The 18,890-nt window shown below is 35.1% G+C and overlaps 2 protein-coding genes across 3 annotated transcripts; one reads left to right on the forward strand and one right to left on the reverse strand.

The window, feature by feature from the left end:
- Window positions 1–810: 810 nt before the first annotated feature.
- On the reverse strand, window positions 811–5,823 carry LOC132165578 (probable methyltransferase PMT8). Its single transcript, XM_059576205.1, has 7 exons — window positions 5,229–5,823; window positions 4,980–5,144; window positions 4,510–4,692; window positions 3,833–4,427; window positions 2,526–2,638; window positions 2,217–2,437; window positions 811–1,450 (listed from the first exon to the last, which is right to left on the reverse strand). The coding sequence occupies exons 1-7, from the start codon at window positions 5,442–5,444 to the stop codon at window positions 1,129–1,131; spliced, it is 1,815 nt and encodes a 604-aa protein (XP_059432188.1). The 5' UTR covers window positions 5,445–5,823; the 3' UTR covers window positions 811–1,128.
- Window positions 5,824–11,559: 5,736 nt separating this feature from the next.
- Window positions 11,560–15,748, forward strand: LOC132165601 (uncharacterized protein At1g03900). Of its 2 annotated transcripts, none has more exons than XM_059576232.1 (3): window positions 11,560–12,256; window positions 13,354–13,644; window positions 15,437–15,748. In XM_059576232.1, the coding sequence occupies exons 1-3, from the start codon at window positions 11,732–11,734 to the stop codon at window positions 15,503–15,505; spliced, it is 885 nt and encodes a 294-aa protein (XP_059432215.1). In that variant the 5' UTR covers window positions 11,560–11,731; the 3' UTR covers window positions 15,506–15,748. The 2 variants fall into 2 exon arrangements, with proteins under 2 accessions (XP_059432215.1, XP_059432216.1); XM_059576233.1 differs by lacking the exon at window positions 15,437–15,748 and adding an exon at window positions 15,055–15,234.
- Window positions 15,749–18,890: the final 3,142 nt, after the last annotated feature.

Genomic DNA, 18,890 nt, shown 5'->3' on the forward strand with positions numbered 1-18,890 from the left:
CTAACAATTAAGAAAAAAAAAATCAAAAGAACAAAAGAAAATATTAACAAAGTTTTTCTCCAAATTTATTCCTTCAACCTAGTTTATTAAACTATGATAGCATGCTTAGTTTTTAACTTGTTTTCCTTAAAGCTCTTCCTTGAAATTAACTTATTTTCAAGAAACGTTTAACAAATGGAAAAATTGGATGTATCTATCGAGAGACAATGCAGGTGGCTCACTCAAAATCCGTTATCACGAGAATCAAACACAAGCAATGTTTTGTGTATATATATATATATATATAAGCAATGGTTTAAACCACACATAAAAAGGTAACGAAAAAATTGGAAGAAACGATTGAACCTAAAGATTGTTGATACAGTTGACTGCACAATGAGACTTTAAGCCATACTACTTGCAATAAAGATGGAGGTAAGAAAATGAACTTGTCAGGGGAGCCAATGGAGGACCACTCTAATACTTAAGTCGGATGGATCTTTGAAAATTTGATACATTGGAGGAGATTCGTAATTTATTTGTAAACCCTAACATCTTTTCTTCGTCTAGCCACCTCTACTTTTCTTAATGAAGATCTTCCATGATGCAAATTAATCACAAATAGAATGAATATAAGGTGGGTGACCCTTTTTTCTCACTCTACAAATATAAATAAGGCAACACCAAAATCTACAAAAGTTATAACTAGAAGCACCTTTGAGGCCAACTTTAACTCTAGAGGGTTGGCAGTGTTAGAAATCTCATAATGCCGCTTACAGTTGAACTAGACACCAATTAAGGAAGTCGGTAATTTATTCTAAATAAGGAATTATTTGTGAAATTATATTTGGAATTGGTTTTTATTTCTTAATGTGATAAATAATAAAGTACATATAAATACAGAGCCTCCCCCTTAAACCCTTTTCCCATCTTCAATTATAAAGGAAAAAAAAAAAAAAAAAAAACACATACTAAGCCTGTGTATTCCATCCTATAAGGCATTATTAGACATATGTTGGAAGACATCTCTTTTCTGTTGCTGAGGTTCTTTGATTTGCTCGAACAGATATATGGTCGGAGGTAATTCTAAATATTTTTTTCGCTTTGTGTGCTAATAGGAAGGAGACTGGAAGCCAGTGGTGTTTCATGTTATTCCAACGCCGTGAGGCTCTCACTTGTAAGCCAGATCTTCTTTTGGATAATGAGCACTCTATCATCCTCCTCTTGCTCGGAGTCTTGGTCTGCATCAGCTGTAGCCAGTGTCTCCCAGTGTAACATTTGGAGATACTTCTTTATGAACTCCACAACTGAAGGTTTGTCGCGGACAATGATGAAACCTTTAGGCCTAAGTATCCGGTCCATCTCAATCAATAGGTCCTCAGCACTGCAGCCTTTCCTTTCAATATCAGAGAAGACAGTCCAAGCATGAAGTAGATCATAAGTTCGTGGGTAGGTTGAGAAGGCTTCACACCTGCAGTTGCAACCAAACAAGGCATATCAGTAATAAGTACAATACAAGAAGGCATGAAATTTGTCATCATGTCTAGCATGGCCATATCCTCTGCAATGTCTAGTCCCAGTTCGATCAAGGCGACTTTCTGAAAGTCTCGGTCAAAGCTCGTTCGGCCAAATTATTGCATATTACGACAAACCGAGATGTTCAATAGATCCAAGCTTGTTCGACCGTATTACAAGGTTTCTCATTCGAACAAGATTTTAACTCGTTTGAACACATTTTGGCAGAGTCAGTTTATTTAGCTTTCCAGCAAGGTTTGGACTTTTTTTTTTTTTTTTTCTATATAAATAAATGAAGAAGGCTTTCACTGCAGTTTATGTATATTTTTCATCAATTTTCAAAAAGAAATACTCAAAGGTTGTGTGCTATCCTATTTTGCCTCAATTCCTTGGTTTAATTCTTGGTTTTGGGAAGAATTGCAAGTTTTGTGTGGTGTTAATTCTGAGACCTTACTACTAAGCTCTCTAAAATTATAATAAGAGTACATTAATTTTTCCCATAAAATTGAATAGAAGTCTAAATGCTGTCTTTAAGACACTGAAGACCACCAAGAAAATAACAATTCATAATCTTAAACGGTTATAATTTAATTTTTTTTTAGTAGTTTCCAAAGCAAATGGAGAGTATTAAAGACAGAAAGTATGTTATCATTTTGCAAATAAACCTAGTCTTCTGTTTCTTGGTTAAATCAAAACTTCTCAAAAAAACTGCTAAAACATACCAGTTGTGAACTGTGCCAATCAAGCCTCTGTCATAAACTATCTTAAGAGTGTTAGGTCCATCTTCTGGCACCACATTCATAACCCAGACATCCTTGTTCTTCAGAGCAGCTGCAAATGAACCCATGTTTGCCTTCATGTCCATCAAGTTCCTCAGGGTGTCGGACTTGATCTTCGAGCCCAAAAGATTCCAGTAATTTTCAACTCTTTGTTGCCAGACTTCCTGTACCACATCAATTTAAAAATAAACCAGGTTCTTGCATGTGTGTTTGTCTTTACATAAAACAGATAGAGATTGTGCAAAAAATTACCGTGTCCTTTTCAAACGTTTCATCGGAATAGCCAAAATCAGCTAGACGGGGTGTTGGAGTCGTTAATCGAGCAGGCCAAGGGGCCAAACCACTTCCTCTTGCTCTCTGGATTTCTGATCAGACAACAAAAGATTTTGTTAGTGCTTTTTCAACTTCCAATGATAATTTCATAACATTATGGAAAACTGTAATGCAGTACAACAAAATAAGGCAATGTTTTCTACAAGCAAATGAAGCTTGGAGTATTACAGGTTCCAATATATGCAAGGGCCTTCCTTAAACCTTGGAAGAGCTGTAGCTTACTAAATTCAGCAATTAAGCATCAGCAGAAAATAAATCAATCAAATTTGTACTTGAACTCTAAACTGGTACATGAGATTCTAGTGCTAGTGCATATTATAGATCAGTGTATTACAACTACTGGCATGCTGACATATGCTAAGATGCACACAACGTTGTCTTTATGACTTTATCCCAAGTGGATCTTCCTTCCCTTGCCTTAACGGCTGCTACTGCACAAACAAATATGGTGACCATATAATAATTCCCTCTTGAAAGTTCTCTAAACAGATGGAGGATGTATTTGATGAAATGTTATCAATTCCGATACGGGATAAACTACGACCAAACAGACTTCTTATAGTCTTTAGTTTCAATTATTTGGACCGATTCCCAGATTAAGTGGCTTACTTCAACAAAGTATTAGGACCAATCAGACTTTTTTCAGAGCCAACCCCCTCCAGCCAACAGATCTCAAAAAGGTGCTAACAAGGAAAGGAATGCAGAAAGAAATCAATATATCAGAAAGTAGATGAAGACATTCATGGCCATCCTAATTCTGAAGACTACATCTTGAGTCATAATGCAAGTTTTCCCTCGTACCCAAGAACCATAAAACATGAAAATAAGATAAAATCAAGCATGACAGCATATGCATTCAGATTTCACATTTTCAGATATATGTGCAAACCAGTATAATATCTAAAACCAGAGACATTAGGAATCAGAAACACCTATACATCCCCCAAATACGTTGAAGAATTCCTGAAACAAACATAAATAACAACAAAAGTTATAATAGCTTTTCTCATTTGATTTTTGTGTTTTAGGAAATAACTTTGACTGTCTATTTTGATTAGGCATCATTGTTCAAATTTATTTTGGCTGCTACCAAAAAAAAACTGAGGGGCATGAATGGTCTTAGATCAGTGCTTAACAGTGCTCTGACTTTTCATTTTTAGTAGTCCTGCAAATGAAAAATCAGAGAGATTATTTCATAGATAACAAATAGGGGAAACAGTACTAACGATCAGAGTAAGGTGTGATGCAAGCTTTCATATGCACATCCCACACAGCATCTGGATCATCATCGGATCTGCAGAGGGGAGGATGAGTACCAGATTTTCTTCCCAAGTAACAATCATTAGTCAGGGGCTTCACCCAAATTACAGTTTGGTTCATTTTAGCAGCTATTTTCCAACACATGCGTTCCACAAGGGCACTCATCTCTCCCCATATTCTCAGGTCCTCTTCATCCTGTGCATAGGCTTCAGGAGAAGAGTAAGCAAAATAGCCTCCTGGTCTGAGTAACCTATCCAGCTCAAGGAGAAGGATGCCATCCCTTTGAAGCCAATCAATCCGGCAGCGGGAGCAATGCGCAAATTCAAAAGATCTACTTGGGTAAGGGAGTCTCTTTGTCCCTAAAACCCCAAGATATGCAGGAATTCCCCTCTCTAAGGCAAACTGGATTTGGTTTTGATGAACATCATTCGGTGCCAATGACATTGCAATAATGTCAGAGGAAAGCAGGTATCCTCCAAAACTGGCAACTCCACAACCAACATCAAGGACTGTTCGGATCCTCCCCTCATTGTTTAATTTGTTTTTTGGAAACTTGAGCATCTGCCAGTTTAAACCATTGAAAAGAGTCATATTTTACATGATTGATATTTTTCCCCCTACTGTGGAAGACAAATTAACTTACATTAGCAATTAATGCAATGTACTTATCAGCTCCATAATGGAAGTGAGTTCCTCCTCCAGGAAAGGCAATCTTTTCACCTTTGACAACCATCCAGTTCTGGTCAGACTTCTCAGTTGCAAGGTGAGTATGAGGTATATTTGCTTTCCATACCTCATCTCTGCTTTTTGGCCATCTGACTGGTATCTGTTTCCACAAAGAACAACAGAAACTAGTAATGCATTTTTACCTCTATCTGGATGCCAAACAATATGAAGTCCTCAACGTTGGAATATTAATTTAAATGATGAAGTTTACAATTTTCTATCAACTTAAACTTAACATGATATCAAAGCAAAGATTTTGGGTTCAAAATTATCTCCTCATTTACCTCTTATTTCAGTTAAGTTTCCTATCAGCTTAAGCTTCTAATACAAGCAGTGATTTAACACTCAATTCCATTTAACCAAAAAGACTTGAATAAGACTTCTCACCTTGTACCCTGGTGGGGGAGGAATCAGACAATTATAGCGTCTCTCCGGCACCGGGCAGTGTCTCTCATAGTGTTCCATCAGGGCTAGATCCAGCTTCAACCTTGTCTGGTATATGAGATTCCTGTCTAAGCAAGGAATCAACTCCGAAAGCCGACCATCACAAACCTTCAACATGAGATTTATAAGTTCAATTTACACAAGAACATACTAAGAATCTGTAATTATAAGCTCAGCTATGTATAAACTCACTGGAATGCTCTTTAGCACAACACCAGCTTCGCCAGCATCCTCATCCCCACCCCAATAAGAAGAACCAATTTTTTTTAAGGAATTTGTGCCATACGCTAAAGCAGATGAACCATCTTTCCGAGAATAAATGTAAAGAAAACCGCAGAAGATGACTAAAACTACTACTGCAATGACCAACGGATTCTTTTGGTTCCCATGAGATCTTCCCCTCATCATCTTCACAGCGACGAAACAACCACCCGTCTATTGTGACCTCAACATGCAGAAGCTCAAGATCCAAACTTTACAATCCGATTGACTGATTATTTAAAACCCAATACAAAATTTTGCCCACCAAGCCTCAGAACGATTCCATTGCATCAATTAAACCCCAGAAGGGCATATAAAGTTGCATGAAAACTGACTCTCAAGAACATAAACTATCAAGAACTTATCAAGAAACTGAGTTTATTATATATAGCATGAATGTCTGATTGATATAGTTACAATGCCGCATAAACAAAGCAGAATAGTGAGAGCGAAGGAAGGGGGTAAGAAGGGAAGAGTTATCCTAAAATGGGATTCAAATGAAAAGCACCGACAAGTGCCAGCTATTAAATTGTCAAGACAGAAAAAAGCAGCTACGAAAGAGATTGATGAAAACCCAGCTCAAAAGGCATTACGTCATGGATTATACCTTGGTCAGTGAATCAAAAGCTCAATCATCCTTTATTTTATTATTATTTTAAAATAAAAATTAAAAAAGTGTCGGCAATATTTCAGTTATTCTTGGAGTTCAGTTAATTCTGGTTGTTATTAACTCTGTAAATCAAAAGCATTATGTGTTGATGATGAGATCGAAAACAGTTTATGAAACTGTGTATCGAGAAGTATGGCTCGTAAGGCACGTCAATATTCGGTTATATGTGACTCTGAGTGCCACTGTGCCATACTGCCATTGCTATCCGCTGCCTAAAACTTAAAGAAATTTACAATATGGGATTTTGATTTATCTTTTAGTAATTGTTGTAGTGTTTATAGCAATTCAAGCAGAAAATTGTTGGATTTAGAATCCCTTTCAATAAAATGTTTGTTCTGCCTCATAAATTTTTTAAAGTTACATATATGCTTTTTAGTTTTAAAAAATATATATATATATAAATCAGAAATTCAAAAGAAGTTTTTTAAAAAAGGAAATAAAATAATAATTATAATAATTAAAAAAAAAAAAACACCTTGTTGAATACCCGTGACGAGATTATTAGTAACAGTCTATTTGTGATTGCGTTAGAGAGTTTAAAAAGTACTTTTAGTACCTAAAAATTTGTACTAAACAAAAAGCTAGAATATTTGAGAATTATAGTTTTTAAGTAAAAAAACATTTTTTTGGCAAAAACTTAAAAATAAAGTGCATTTTGGCTACTTTTTGGACCCTTAAAATAGCTTTCAATTTTTTTTATCAAACGAGTACTTTTTTCTTCAAACAAACTTTTTGAATGCTAAACGAATTTTTAAGCCCATCAAACACACACTCAAACAAGCCTTTAGTAAGTTTAGATCCACAAAAACAACGTGATTAGGGGACGTTGTTTTTCTTTTATTCTTTTTAATTTATTGATTGGGGTATTTTGGTCACTTTAGTTTTCTTCATTATGATTTAACAAAAAATCTTAACCTAATTAAAATGCCACATTACAAAATTTTAAAGCTTGGAGGATCTTGAAAAAGGTTTTGTAGTTTAACAGAATAATTAAAGTTTTCCTAATTGTAAATTTGTAAAATACTTAACTACGTTTCTAAAAATCACGTTTTCATTACGAGAGCATTAATCAAACCGCTAATATGGTAGAACCCAAAATTTGAAAAGACCTCACTAACCTCCAAAACAAGAGAGGAACTCCCACCAACCAAATATCAGTAAATTATAATGGAATTTTGTTATATATATATATGATCACTTGCAGCAACATAAGATCAGCTAAAACAACGGCAGCTCAGAGCAACTTGGTGCCTAGTGGGTTTCTTACTTGTATTGGCGTTAGCCATGAGCCCTTCGTCTCAGGAAGCAATTAACGTTAATCCTGAACGCGTAGGCAGTAACACACGATTTGTGCACATTGTCAACGACATGAGCGGCGGACATTCACTGCAAGTCGAAAGACGATGATCTGGGCATGCACAATCCTGTGGTCGGCGGCAAATTCTCTTGGAATTTCCGACCAAACGTCTGGGGGACAACGCTTTACTGGTGCTACATGCGCGCCGACAATGTTCATGCAGCATTCAACGTGTTTTGGGATGATACCAATGGCTGGCTTTCAACTAGATGTAACCGGAGCGATTGCATTTGGATTGCAAAAGATGATGGAATTTACTTGCAAAACCTCTCGGAAGACCATTATAAAATTGAGCTTATTCACAAATGAGAACAAGCATACTAAGGATATGTTTGGAATTGTTTTAATAAATGAAATTGAGTTTTTGAAATTACTACTTTTTTAAATGGTAAAGGTTTTTGGTAAAACATGTTAAAAATTAATTTTTTATAAAGTATTTATTATGCGAAATTGTGGTTTTGGTTTAAATTCGCACTTTTTTCAAATAAACACCCATAACTTGCTTATAGCAATCGTATATTTTTTTCTATTTGAAATTAAGTGTTTTTTAAATTGCAACGCCAAACGCCTTACGTTTTGAAATATCTTTTAAAAATGCAGATTATTCTTACGAAATCGCAATTCCAAACGCACCCTAAATGCCGAAACTCATCAATATTTATTATCAAATAATATGATGGAATTGCCTTAACACTCATGTCACTGATTGATGTGGGTTTAATTAGCACTTATTTATAGCTCATCGGGATGTTAAAACGGGAGCAAAATTGCAAAAAGAGCTGTATCTGGCTCAATAATTTGGAAACTTATTTGATGAGTTTATACTTAGCTCACTAATCAAATGCAAAAACAAAATATTTTTAATCTGTAACATTCTCTCTTATCTTAATAAATAATATTTAAATGAAATAGGGAAAATGTTTGAATAGCTAAAATAGAGAGTCGTATATAGGTGATTTAGAAAAATCGGTGGCTAACATAAATAAATGTAATTTTTTAGCTAAATGGAGCGCAAAATTGCTGAGCCGAATGTGAATGCAATAAATGAACAAAAAACCTTTTTTTAGCTAAATTTGCAAATTTGCTTAGCATCCAGTCACCTAAGTAATTATATCTTATAATTAGTTTATTAATTAGGAGTGGTTGTATCAATCATAAAGAGCTTTTACAAATTGGATTGAAAATATTAAGCCAGTATGGTAATATTTTTATCTTATTTTTTGAATTAAAAAACTAACAAATCCATTAAAAAAAGTAAGTAAAAAATCACGTTTTTATTTTATCACTATTTCATTATATATGCCAACGTGAGAGTTCTGATTTTATCACTATTTTTACATATGAGCCAAGATGTATGCTCTCGTATATGCCAACGCAAAAGCCCAGGCCCATCATACAGACAACTTGATGGACACAATTTGACCCAGAGCTCGGGCTTTACTACCAAACTGCCTTAACGATTCTTGGCCCATGGGCTCAAGCCCTAACTTCGTCCCTTCTAGTTGCATTTGTTTGTCATTCAAGTATTATCTCTACTTGCTCAGAAAAAAAAAAAAGAAAGTATTATCTCTACTTGAATAAAAAATAAAAAATAATTAAAAAAAAGGGGTAAAATCTCTACTTATCAAATTACCAATGGACAAGGATCCTCGAATTAAATTGTCATTCAAATTTGGATATTTAAATTTTAAATCAAATCGTAAAAAATTGACAGTTTGAAATTGCAATTTTTTAAATTGAGATTTAAAAAAGAAAAAATTATTCGTTTTCAAATCGCAAGTAATGATTTTTTATTTTTATTTTTTAAACACAATTTTTAAAAGATAAACTGTAATTTTAAATGTCAAATTGCGCTTAACTGAAATTTTAAAAACCACGCTTTCAAATCACATTTTTTGAAATCACAAACTCAAACGCTTAGTATGTGGGAAGACTAACTCACAAACACTCTGTTTATATATACGTTAAGAGTAAAATGCACGATCTTCATTATAAAAATTTAAAATTAAAAAAAAAAAAAAAAAAAAAAAAAAAAAAGGGAAAAATTTTGTTATTAATCAAGTTATTATTAGGCTTAGTTGGTATTTAGAGCTTAAGAAGCCATAAAATCTGATTTACCATCTTATCCATGGTATTAGATTTAGGCAGATGTTGTGTCACGGTTTCTTTTGTGTACATGCTTCAGTCTGCAGTCCTTTGTTTGGTCTTGCATCTTTGTCCTTCTTTATGCCCATCTCTTTCTCACACCACTCCACCTAAAACAAATAAAATAAATGAATAAATAATTGTTATAAGGTTAATAATTTTTAGATTATATTTTTTATTTGTTGTTTTGTGACGTAAAGATGAAAATATTTCTGAGTGTTTACGTTATAAATTGTTTATTAATGTTTTTGTTTTGAAAAGAAAAAAATAAAAGAGAGAAGGAAAAAGTATTATCAAAATAAATTTGTCCTACTAATGATTATTCAAGCATATATAATTCAAACCATTTAAAATTGAAGCCGCCCAACAAATAGCGGAAGCACATGCGGCGTGAAAGGCTGTGAAATTTATTAAAAATTGGGGTAATCTATTTGAGATAGTTTATGCTTTGTAGAAAGAAAAACACTATTCCATATATGCAGTTTTTTTTTTTTTTTTTTTAACTAAATTGGTGAATTTCATTCATAATAAATTGTATGTGGGGTGGAAAAACTCCAACAAACAATCATCAAGATAGAGCTAATTGCTCAATCAAAATAATATCACTAATACAATAAGAAGAGGTACCCCTCCAAATTCTATCACTGACATCAGTAGTTGCTGCTTTCGCCATTCGATGAGCCGCCTCATTTGCTTCGTGAGGAACATAGACGCAATTCTACCTTGGTATAGTGAGGTATCTTCGATTAGATGCCCAAAACAACTCCATGTGCCCGTAGTTGAATTGATGGCATCCACAATTTGTTTCGCATCACCTTCCAAAACTAAATTTTGTACTTCCATTTCCTGGCATAAACAAACTGCATGATATGCGGCATATGCTTCCCCCATTGTTGGATCCAGTTTACCCATCCTTGTTTTGCACATGGCAGCGATCACGTTCCCTCTATCATCTCTTATGACAACTCCGATCCCCACCCTTTCATTTAATTTATTTATGGCAACGTCCCAATTCGCCTTTCTTCAACCTTGGGTAGGAGCCAACCAAACCTTCACACGAGCAAAGCCATTGTTTTCAGCTGGGTCTCTTTGCTGTAACCGAACGTAGGTCAGTGTTTCCTCCTCTGTTTTTTGGATTATAATATTAGGATTAATGAAACTTCCTTCATGAACCCATTTGTTTTTACGGAGCCAAATCTGACACGATAAACAAACAAACAGATGATTGAAGATAATAAACAGATATACGCAGTTGATTGAAGATGCAAAGATGATACTAAAAGGCTTCCAATTATGGTATGTGAAGCTCACCAAAAAAAAAAAAAACATGACAGCTCGTCATCTCACGAAGACATCAATTCAACCATCTCACAAAATTGGCTATCCTTATCCGTGATATTGTAATAATTGAACGGGATGCTTTATCATGATTTTAATGAAAGCTTAAAATTTTACCTAAAAAAATAAAAAAATACAATCCAGCAAGTGAACATTTTGAGCTTCCTCTCTTATAGTTGGTCTAAAAAATTCACAAAAATATAAATTATGTTGTGCAAAATTTAACAAAATCATCTCAATAATCATAAGAGACATTCACCTCATCCTCAACCATGTCATTTTGTAGACAACATTTAACATTTGTGGCAATGTCAATTCTCTCTCACACAAAATCAATCTCACGAAACACAAAATCAATCTCACGAAATGGGTTGGCCCCCAATTTGTCGCAATGTCTTTTAACATTGTCTTTATGTTTTCTAGATTGTTGACACGAGTTCGGATATATATATATTCTAGATGTATTAATAAAAAAAAAAATTAAAAAATAACTCAAAAATAAACTACTCTTAAAACTTAAAAACAATTTTCACCTATATATATATATATATCATATTATTAGAATACTTTTTTTTATTAAAAAAAAAAAACTCTTATACCAATTCATGTTTTCTTTCGTTATCAAAGGACTCATGTTTTTATTTTATTTTTTCATATTTCTTGAGGAAAAAAATAAAAAATAAAAAAATGAAAGAGAAGAAAGGGCAAAAAGGGTAAGTTCTGATTGTGCCTTGGTTGTCTCTTCATTACAGTTGACATTTCAAGCACTCCCTTCAAACCCACGTCTCTCTCTCTCTCTCTCTCTCTCTCTCTCCCTGCGCTCCTTTGATATTGTCATATTGATACATTCCCTTTCCATCATTTGCAAATTCCCTGAAGGAACCCACAGTCCCATCACACAGACAAAACCCAGAAAGAAAAACGATGTCGTTTAACCAGCAACAGCCAGAGGAGGACGACGAAGAGGCCCTGGAACAGACCCTCCTTGTGGTCCGCGAGGTCGCCGTATACAAAATCCCTCCCCGCCCCACCTCCGGCGGGTACAAGTGCGGCGAGTGGCTCCAGTCCGATAAGATCTGGTCCGGCAGGCTACGGGTCGTATCATGCAAAACCCGGTGCGAGATCCGGCTCGAGGACCCGGCCTCCGGGGACCTCTTCGCCGCCTGTTTCGTGCAGCCGGGCCAGCCCCGCGAGAGCGCCGTGGAGACCGTATTGGACTCGTCGCGCTACTTCGTGCTCCGGATCGAGGACGGCCGGGGCAAGCACGCCTTCGTGGGGCTCGGCTTCGCGGAGCGCAACGAGGCGTTCGACTTCAATGTCGCGCTCTCCGACCATGAGAAGTACGTGAGGAGGGAGCACGAGAAGAGGGAGGGTGGCGGTGGTGGTGGGGAGGCCGATGATAGAGATAACCAAATTGATATTCATCCCGCTGTGAATCATAGATTGAAGGTATGAACCTAATGTTTTTCTGGGAAATGATTTCTGAGTTTTTGGTTTTTTTGGTGGAATTGCGACATTGAGTGTAGCGGGTGTTGTTTGTTTCTGCGGAAGTTCGTGTCTTGGGAGTAGGAGAATGTCTGATTTAGTACAATGGGTGTTGTGTTCTTTGTGAAGTTGCATGTGTTGGATTAGTGCAATGTGTGATTTGGTGTAATGGGTGTTGTGCATTTGTTGAAAAAAATGCAAATTTTGGACAGAAGAATGCGTTATTACTTATTTTTGGCATAATGAGTGTTGTGGGTTTTGTCTATTTTGCAGCATTGTATATTTTGGAGTAGGAGATCGTGTATGATTTAGTATTGCAGTGTTGTGGGTTTTGCAGAGAGTCTGGGTTAGAGTTTATTTTCATGTATGTTCTGTTATGGATTTGGGATGGTGACGAGTTTGAGGATACAATCTCCCCCCTCCAATCCTTGATGTCCTCGTCAGGGCCACACCTTTTTCTAGGACCGAAGAAAAACGTTAACCGTATGCTAGTCACTATCACTCAAAAAATGACTATATAATTTGAAACTTTTCTAAAGTCACTTATAAACAGGGCAAAACTACAACTTGAAGGGAGGGGGACAAAACTTAAAATAAAATAAAATTTGAGGGGGGGGGGGGGGGGTGGGTGTAAAATATATTTTTCAAAGAGGATACTCATAAAATATATATATATATATATATATATATATATATATATATATATATATATATATATAGGGGGTGGTTCGGCCCCTGCTTATAAAGCCTAGTATCTCCTTAATAAGAAACCAATGTGAAATTTTGTACCCACCCATGAGTGTATTTATAAACCACACATTCTATTTGAGCTATTTATCTTCCCAATATGGAATTGGGGTATTACATTACACTTGCTACATTTATAAGTACATGCCACATTTGTCTTCATAATTCTGAGAGTGGCCCTTTTTTTTCAACTTCATTTTGTGCCACTTTTATATGGGCTTAAATTGTGTCTTTGGCTCTCTCTCAAAAAAAAAAAATTGTGTCTTTGGCTCTCTTTTTGGAAGGAATTGACTTTATTCTGATTTATATTATAGGAAGGTGAAACGATCCGGATAAGTGTGAAGCCCAAATCATCTGGTGGAACTGGTATGCTCTCAGCTGCTGGTCTAGCAGGAGGGCTTTCTGGAACTGCAAAGCCTAAAGCTTTGAGCCTTGCCCCGCCACCCAGTGGGGCAGGAAAAATCAGGTCTCCACTCCCTCCTCCTCCAAATGATCACGTGCCTGCTCGGATGACCTCTGCCAGCCACCATGGTGATGGTCTCAAGGGGCCTAAGGAAAATGTGAGGCATTCTAATGACCCTTTGTCAGACCTTTCTCCACTTGAGGTTTGCCTCTGATCCTTCAACGCTCATTCGCGTCCTTTTCTTGCACATGATTTGTTTCACATGTTATGATAATTTAAAACCCAGTATGCTTGTTATAACCATCCTGAGACGTAACATCTGGCTGTTTAATTTTGCCCTGATCTCTTTAATTGAAAAGAATCACTTGCTTTCTGTTCCCCAACACATAGGTAGGGATTCTTGGTTTGCAGAAAGAAGGCATGGTGGTCTTCTTATGGCTGACCATATTCATTCTCTGCTAGGGATTATGAAAAAATTACTAGAAGATTTGAGTAAGTGCCAAATTAGTTGAAGATTTCAGTAATAATATTACGATTTTACTCAAAAAAAAAAATAGATATTACAATTTCAGTTCTTCTTATCCAGAAGCAACATAAAAATTATGGTTCGCCCTTAGCAAGATTGGTGAAACCCTGCTGACCATATGAGATATTTTTCACATGGACTACCACATTGATTTCATGGTTATAGATCGTGAAGAAGTGCGTGTGATTTACCATGGTTCTCATGTGGATGGAGTTAGGAATGATACTTTGGAGCTCCTTCAGAACTTTTGGCAGTATTGACTGCTAGTAATAGTGCAGCAGGATTCTTCAGTTTTATACCTGTTGAACTTCATTGTGGCTTGGTGTTTGGATCATAGAATTTACATTTGAATCGCATATCATAATGGATGTTCTTTGCATTTCTGACTTGCATGCAATTCTTTACCTGTATAGGGCACATCTTATTTATGTTTTGATATTGATATCGATATCTTTGTGTTATTGGAACTTGACACTTGGTTAGAAATTATTAGTGAAGCCTGTGGAGAGAAATGGCACCCCGACATATTTTCTAATATCATGTTTTGTAAATGTAATCATGTCAAGTTACATGAGATGCTCAAGTAATTTTTCTTAGATGTTACAATTCTTTCAGGGATCATTATATGGTCAAATTCATGTGCTCTGTTAATATGGGAAGCATACACTAATTGAAATCTGTTGCTTACCTGCTTTTAAGTACTCAACTTGCTGTGCTACTATTCTGGTAGGAACCATATGGTGTTAAATGCAAGTTGGAAAGCTCTAATCTATCAGAATTAGTTTCTTTTTACTTCAATGAACTTCTGTATATGCTTGTTTGTTTTCATGTGGTAGATACCGTTCTTCCCTGACACAAAGCATTACATTTACCATCATATAAAGCCTTTGGCTAGTCTTGTTACGTGGGGCGGCTGAGTAGTATATCTTAGATATTATGATTCTCTGAGGAATTATTGATTTGTGGTTGTTATATGGTCACTGGTTTCCTTTGTTATCCAAGAAGGATATGCTTATAAACTCTGTTGCATACATATGTTTCAGTCCTAACCTTTCCATTCTGGTCACATGGGATTTAATCCTAAAGGATAGCTCAGTCGGCTAAGGACCACGTCTCATGAAGCGAGGTCATTGGTTTGAATTTCTCATTTCCCCTCTCCTTGGGGCCAATTATATGTATATAAAAGTCATATCGGATCTGAATTTAAATCTATTATTTTCTACTCCAGTGAACTTATTATTGGAAATCATACTTATGTCCTTGCTTGCTTGGGTTCATGTGGTTGATGGACTTATTCTCTAACATAAAGCATACTTTTCCTATAATCCCCAACTTTACTAAAATTTACCCCTTTTTTAAAACTAATATTTTGTAAAAGCCCTAGTATACTGAACTTACTTGGTAATTTCGTGTCTATGTATATATGTGAACAATGTGTTCATAGCACATTGCTTGTTGGGATTTGCAGAGAAATCTTCCTTCAGCAACTGGATCAGGATCGGCGAAGACCACTGCTTCAGGATGGGCAGCTTTTTGATTGTGTGAGCATTTATTAATTGTGATTGAGATCTTTGTTTGATGTGTTCTTCAGAAGAAGTATTTAAAAGGGAAAAAAGAAAAAAATAACAAAGAGAACGAGAAAAGTAGAAAGCACAAGGTACCTAATTCTTCCATATCTGGAAAATAATATTTCCTGGAAATATATCTGTATGCCTCTTTTGTCCTGCTTGAGCTTGTAAGTTCTTAACTTTATATAATATAGAGATTTATTTTTCTTCTATATGGTTGGTTGATATGCACTATTGTAAACTGAAATGTGTGTATCTATGGACCATCTATTAACTGTAATTAGGGTTGATCCATAAATGCACAATTAAGGCTATGAATCAGGCACATTTCTTGACTAATTGAAAAATGACCAGATTGGGTAACCCTGGCAAAAACTGGAAATGAGAAGTAGCGGACGAACAGTTCGTTCAACTCAATCTATAAAATTTGCATTTTCATGTGTCTGTTTCTTAACATGTGAGAAGCACATGCCTTTTTAATAGCATGTGAGATTCTCTCGTTAAGAGCTGTTTTTGGATTTGTGTAAATTGTATCCTTAACTGAACTAGCAATATTAAAAACTACATTTTTATCTCACAATGTTAACGTGATTATCTCAACCAACTTTTGGAATAGTAAAAAAAATATATAAAAAATTAAGGGATGGTCAGGATTGTCACATTGGTATTGTAAAATAAAAATGTAGGATATAACATACTCCAACTGAACTGTTTCTTGGTGATGGTAGAAAATTTGGGTCGGTGAAAGTTTGGAAATCTGAAGTATGAGTTTATGGTTTCTGTTGATGAATTGGTAGATAATTTTTTCTTCCTCAATGCTCTGAAGCACAAAAGTAGATTGACTCTCCCTTGTAATTTGTTGTGTTTTTGTTTGTTTCCCTCCTTTTTTCCCGAAGTTGAATAGAATATATATATATATATATATACACACACACATGGGCTTGAAAGATTATGCACGTGAAAGGAAGAAATATGACCAAAATGGGTTTACTTGTTAGAAGTTTGCACAAAGATATGCAATCCAGTTAAAAAATTGAGTAATGCTAGAAATTTCTCTTATGTTTCTCTTGTGTAACTGCAAGAACAATATGGCTTATAAATTTACCATCGAACTTGTGATTGATCATTATTGAATTTTGATTTTAAAAGTCACTTCATTCTTGAAGTGATGCAAGAATGGCTTCTAAAATTACTTTAAGAAACTAGTATAAAACACACTAAATTCCATAAACAAGTAGGAAAGTGAGAAAAAGGTGAAGTGCCTACACCGGATATTTCACACCAATCAATTAATCAAAAAAATATGCAACACTCACTTTATACACCAACTAGAATTTCCTCTATAACAAGAGGATACAATTTGAAAAGTGGCAAATCTCAAGATAACAAGACCAACGAAAAATAAATGTGAAATCATACATACCTCCCGATGGCATGGTTGAAAGAACTAAAGAAACTTCTACATATTAAAATGGGAAAACTTTACAAAGGTTCCCTGAACTTTCACGTGTTTTAAAAGATCCTCTCAATATTCAAAACTCTCAATCATTGAACTTTTAATTTGATGTAATATATCCCCTCCATTAGGGTTTGGCATTAAAGAGACGTGAAAATGAATGAAATGATTTGTTTACTGTCACGCCCCCGATTAAGGAGAATAGGGGAACGCGAACTTAAAAGGGAAAACACAATAATTAAATAATATCATTACATTAATACTAAACCAAAGATAGGAAGTCAAAAGTTATATAGTACTAGTGTTTTAATATGAACATTTACAAGATCTTGTTTACATATGAGCTGGGAATAAAAAAAAAAACAAATATTTCAAGCCCTGTTAGGAGGCATTATCAAAAGCGACTACTATAGGGAGGTTATAGCCTCCCTATGCGTCAAGTGTTCTCCTATATACACATAACAAAAATTGTGCAGTCTACAAAAAACAAAAGTCTGCACAACAATGGCTTGATCTTTGCAACCTATTGGAATCCCAAGCTCTAAAACTTTTACGGCTCCGCAAAGTAGTAGGTCCATGTGTCCCAAGTATAAGGCCATATAATCGGGTCCTCAAGAATAAGGACACCTATAGGAAGCCCCATTCTCAACACTATTATGTATAACGACATCTGAAAATTTTCATCTGAAAAATTTAAAGGGGAAAAGGGGTGAGTTCGACAACTCAGTAAGTAACCACAACATTTAAATTTTGTGAGTTGTCGAACTCACCCCTTTTCCCCTTTAAATTTTTCAGATGCTGTTATACATAATAGTGTTGAGAATGAGGCTTCCCGTAGGTGTCCTTATTCTTGAGGACCCGATTATATAGCCTTATGCTTGGGACACATGGACCTACTGCTTTGCAGAGCCGTAGGAGTTTTAGAGCTTGGGATTCTAATGAGTTGCAAGGATCAAGCCATTGTTGTGTAGACTTTTGTTTTTTGTAGACTACACAATTTTTGTTATGTGTATATAGGAGAACACTTGACGCATGAGGAGACTATAACCTCCCTATAGTAGTCGCTTTTGATTATGCCTCCTAACAGGACTTGAAATGTTTGTTTTTTTTGGATTCTCAACTCATATGTAAACAATATCTTGTAAATGTTCATATTAAAACACTAGTTCTATATAACTTTTGACTTCTCAACTTTGGTTTAGTATTAATGTAATGGTATTCCTTAATTAATGTGTTTTCCCTTTTAAGTTCGCGTTCCCATATTCTCCTTAATCGGGGGCGTGACAAGTAGACAAGTAGTATATATATATATATATATATATATATGTGTGTGTGTGTTTGCACGGACCCCATGTGTAAGCATATAAGGTCATATTCCAAATATATTGCATAGGTATATATAATCCAATTTCCCTTATTGCTGTACACGTGTACATATATATATATATATACAAAAAAAAAAAAGCTACATATATATTTATATATATGTGTACACAAAACAACATGACTATATATATATATATATATATATATATATGTGTGTGAGGTGCTAAACATTTATTCAATAAGTCTTACACATATAAAATTTTTATTATTGTTATTATCATTATTATGAATGTATAATATCTAATCACAAAAACATTATACTGACTTATGTGAAAAATTTGTCTAAACAAAATATATATAATCTCTATAAAACCTACAAAACTAACATTTTAATAATAAGAGTCATTTTTACAAACTCCTTAGATTACTACCCCTTAGATAACCACCTATACAAGAATCCTAAAATACTCGTAAGAAGCAAATAATCTTATTCCAAAAAAAGCAAAATGATAATAAAGAAAGGGGTTCCTTACCGCTGCTGTGCTAGAAAAGAAGAAAAAAAGTCTTGAAAT

Source organism: Corylus avellana, chromosome ca11, assembly GCF_901000735.1.
Source record: "Corylus avellana chromosome ca11, CavTom2PMs-1.0".
Lineage (NCBI taxonomy): Eukaryota > Viridiplantae > Streptophyta > Magnoliopsida > Fagales > Betulaceae > Corylus > Corylus avellana.